The sequence below is a fragment of the Diceros bicornis genome, chromosome 4, assembly GCF_020826845.1.
Source record: "Diceros bicornis minor isolate mBicDic1 chromosome 4, mDicBic1.mat.cur, whole genome shotgun sequence".
NCBI classification, from domain to species: domain Eukaryota; kingdom Metazoa; phylum Chordata; class Mammalia; order Perissodactyla; family Rhinocerotidae; genus Diceros; species Diceros bicornis.
In genome coordinates, this window is record NC_080743.1 from 55678748 (window position 1) to 55682555 (window position 3808).

A 3808-nucleotide genomic window follows, 5' to 3' on the forward strand; every position below is an offset into this window, starting at 1 on the left:
ACACTGTGATCTAGTCGAGACTGCGACGCGACGCGACGCGACGCGACGTGGGGCAATTCCAACTCGCTGGGTCTCGCGGCCACCCAGGACGATGGTACGGTCGGCCGCGACCTCATCAACATGGCAGCTGGAGGTGGCTTTCCGGAAGAAGGAAGGTGTGGCACTGAAGGCTCGCTTCCGCTTCCGTTGGGGAAGCGCTTTCATTTCTTGTGCTACCGTGACTAAGATGAGATCGTTTTTGAAGTCGCGGTCCGAACTTTCGGCCGGGGGTCCGGCCCCCGGGCAGTTTTACCGCATCCCGCCCACTCCCGGCTGCCTCGTGGACCCGGCGTCCGCGCTGTACGGGGCTCCGATTACGCGCACCCAGTAAGCTCTCGGCGCCTTTGCCTGCGGGGGGAGGGCCTGGGGGCCTGGTGCGGCCGGCCGGTTCCGAGGGAGCCGGGGAAGGCGAGGCGGGGACCCGGGCGCAGAGTCCCGGAGAAGGAAAGGAGTCAGGGAAAAGCAGAAGCGGAACCCACGGCGCGGCGAGAGGACTCAGGCCCTCCCCCCGCGCCGCCTGGCCAGACCTGCCTCTCTCTCCAGGAACCCCATGGTGACCGGGACCTCGGTCCTAGGCGTTAAGTTTGATGGCGGAGTGGTGATCGCAGCAGACATGCTGGGCTCCTACGGCTCCTTGGCTCGTTTCCGCAACATCTCTCGCATTATGCGAGTCAACAACAGCACCATGCTGGGTGCTTCCGGAGACTACGCTGATTTCCAATATTTGAAGCAAGTTCTCGGCCAGATGGTGTAAGTCTTCTAGAGAATAGGGAGTTGTTCCCAAGTGGGGAGGGGAATCCACTGTTTTTTGTCCTTTTAAGAAGTTCTGAGGTGGAAGAACTTGAGACTGCAGCAGAGGACAGGGAGAATTGTTGGGGGTGGAAGGTGTGAGAGTGTTTGTGATGAATAGTTTCCAGCATTAGCGGGTGTAAAATGGGGAAGATTGTGTTAACGTCTTTGGGGTTGGATGGAAATGCTGACTTCCATTCTCTCCCTTTATTCACAACCAATTGTTTCTAAGGATTGATGAGGAGCTGTTGGGAGATGGACACAGCTACAGTCCTAAAGCTATTCATTCATGGCTGACCAGAGCTATGTACAGCCGCCGCTCCAAGATGAACCCCCTGTGGAACACCATGGTCATTGGAGGCTATGCTGATGGAGAGAGGTTGGTTTGAATAGAAATCACTTATTACTTTGACCACCCAATTTCTAGTGCCTGTGTAGTGTCAGTCTGTTCCCATGAGTCACTCCTACTTCTGACTTAGACCCCCGTGGTCCCATCGTTCAGCTAGGATACAGAAACCTAAGGTGAAATGAGTTCTTTTGTCTATTGTGTTCTGTTAGCTTCCTGGGTTATGTGGACATGCTTGGTGTAGCCTATGAAGCCCCTTCGGTGGCCACTGGTTATGGTGCATATTTGGCTCAGGTAAGTAGTCAGTTGAGAGGTGGGGGAGAGGGAAAGACAGAAGGCAATGGGAGTTAGTGATTATCTGCTTGTTCTTCTTTTGAAATTCTGACATGAGGATCAGGCTAGGATCCCTACTGCTGGGCAGATGGTTTTCTTTGTAGTCCAGAGGCTGTAAGTGTTGGCACTTAGATTCCAACAAGAAGGTGGTACGTCTGGGAGTCAGGAGACATGTGCAAAGTGAGGACACCCTAGAACTTCCCCTTCAAGTGGGTCTTAGCACAAGTAAGCCAAGTTCATTCTGGCGAGGCAGTATTGGAATGTCACCTTTTCAGTCGTTTATGCTTCTTTTTCCACTGTGGATTTGAGACAAATAGTCTGGTATTCAGCCCTTGAGATCTCCCATGTTTTTTTCTCCAATCTCCCTAGCCTCTGCTGCGGGAAATTCTGGAGAAGCAGCCAGTGCTGAGCCAGACCGAGGCCCGGGAGCTAGTGGAACGCTGCATGCGAGTGCTGTACTATCGAGATGCCCGTTCTTATAACCGGGTGAGGGGGAGTGTGAATAATAAAGATAATGGGGGTCTAATTTGCAGGTTCTGGTGGATACTTGCAATCCCTGGGTCTCTATGCTTTGAAGAACAGGTGTCCCCATTTCGGTGTCTTCTATTTCATATTAGGGGAAGACCCTCTACTTGACCTTTAACCAGGCCCCAGGGACTTCTCTCATGTAGGGAATTGCATTTTGATTGAGTCTGCTTTCTTTCAGTTTCAAATCGCCACTGTAACCGAAAAAGGTGTTGAAATAGAGGGACCACTGTCTGCAGAGACCAACTGGGATATTGCCCACATGATCAGGTGATTGAAATTAAAATTCCAGTAGAAAAAAATATGTTAGAAAAGTTGGGAGGCCCCTTGGCTTGCACTACTTGGTTTTTCTGAGAAAAAATTCTCTGGGTGGAGAGGGTTTTGGTTGAGGGTAGAGCTGCTTTTAGGAACTGATTCCTCTCCCTGTGGCTTCACAGTTTTATTATGCTCTTCCTTTTTAGTGGCTTTGAATGAAATGCAGATGCATTATCCAGAACTGAAGTTGTACCTTTCTAAATTTCAACTTGGCTGGTTCAAAGGTAGACTTTTCTTTTGTAAAATAAATCAATCCTCTGAAAAGCTTGCTGAGTGGTTTCTGTCTGAGGACGTCACACCAAGAATGAAACTGCTAAATACTGCCATATGCCATGGCCCTGCCTGGTCAGGGAACCTTTTGGCTCTTGGTTTTTATAGCAAATATAGAATGTTCTGCATGACAATACAGAAGACCCACTACTGGTGTTCATTTGGGTCTGTACCGAGGGCAGCTTTGTTTAAAAGCAAGCTTAATGTTTGTGTGATAACATAATTGGCTTTTATGTTTAACATTCTTCCTCAACATTTCTATCCAGGCACTAGATTCTAAAATACAGATTTTCTGGGCCGGCCCCGTGGCTTAGCGGTTAAGTGCGCGTTCCACTGCTGGCGGCCTGGGGTTCGGATCCCGGGCGCCCACCAACGCACCGCTTCTGTGGCCATGCTGAGGCCGCGTCCCACATGCAGCAACTAGAAGGATGTGCAGCTATGACATACAACTATCTACTGGGGCTTTGGGGGAAGAAAAATAAATAAAATTATAAAAAATAAATAAAATACAGATTTTCTGGTAAATGTTGGCTGCAAATGAGATTTTATATAAAACACTATTTCAAAGATAGAAATGTAGCATCTAGTGGAGCTGCTATGTATAAGGTTACTCCCAAGCTGGAACTGACAGCCTCAATCCCTCACTCAGCCAGCGTCCTCACCCTTCATATGGAGAATACTAAGTAATTTCAATATTTAACCTAAACGTTTGTTATACAAATCTACTAATTTCTAGCACTGTCAGAAAATTTCTTACAAGTATTGTGTGTTCATCAGTAAGTCCTAAGTAGCTGTGAGTCAGATCAGTTGGGGTATTAGTCAAATTTCCATCCCTGGAATGGTGGTAAACCTAAATTTTAAAAATGGATACCCTAAGTGATGGTATGGATATATATCCATACATCCATATCCATACATACTAAGTGATTTTGTATATCACTAAGTGAAATGGATATCTTAAGTGATTTTGATGCATAGCCTCTCTAAACCCTCTTTGAGAAACTAGTATAGGCAGCAAACTCAAAAACTATTAGAGAAATTTAGTGAGGTGAGAGAGGTGAGAAAGAAATCAAAACACCCCTTCATTTGTATTATCCATGATTTACAACAAACTAGCAAATTTAAGCCAAAGAAACCCATGAGCTTTTAATCAATTTGAATCTTCCACACATTCAATCTCAACACACAAAG

The 3808-nt window shown here is 47.3% G+C and overlaps 1 protein-coding gene across 1 annotated transcript; it reads left to right on the top strand.

Annotated features, from left to right (window-relative positions):
- The first annotated feature begins 201 nt into the window (after positions 1 to 201).
- On the top strand, positions 202 to 2611 carry PSMB4 (proteasome 20S subunit beta 4). Its single transcript, XM_058539152.1, has 7 exons — positions 202 to 366; positions 583 to 789; positions 1061 to 1207; positions 1387 to 1468; positions 1877 to 1993; positions 2214 to 2302; positions 2494 to 2611. Exons 1-7 carry the CDS (start codon positions 227 to 229, stop codon positions 2504 to 2506), a joined length of 795 nt encoding a protein of 264 aa, XP_058395135.1. The 5' UTR covers positions 202 to 226; the 3' UTR covers positions 2507 to 2611.
- Positions 2612 to 3808: the final 1197 nt, after the last annotated feature.

Bases quoted from the DNA above. Each gene is read 5' to 3' on its own strand.
- PSMB4 (XM_058539152.1), top strand. From the start codon at position 227: ATGAGATCGTTTTTGAAGTCGCGGTCCGAACTTTCGGCCGGGGGTCCG. The intron at 367-582 runs GTAAGCTCTCGG...CTCTCTCTCCAG, and splicing joins GCTCCGATTACGCGCACCCA to GAACCCCATGGTGACCGGGA. The intron at 790-1,060 runs GTAAGTCTTCTA...ATTGTTTCTAAG, and splicing joins CAAGTTCTCGGCCAGATGGT to GATTGATGAGGAGCTGTTGG.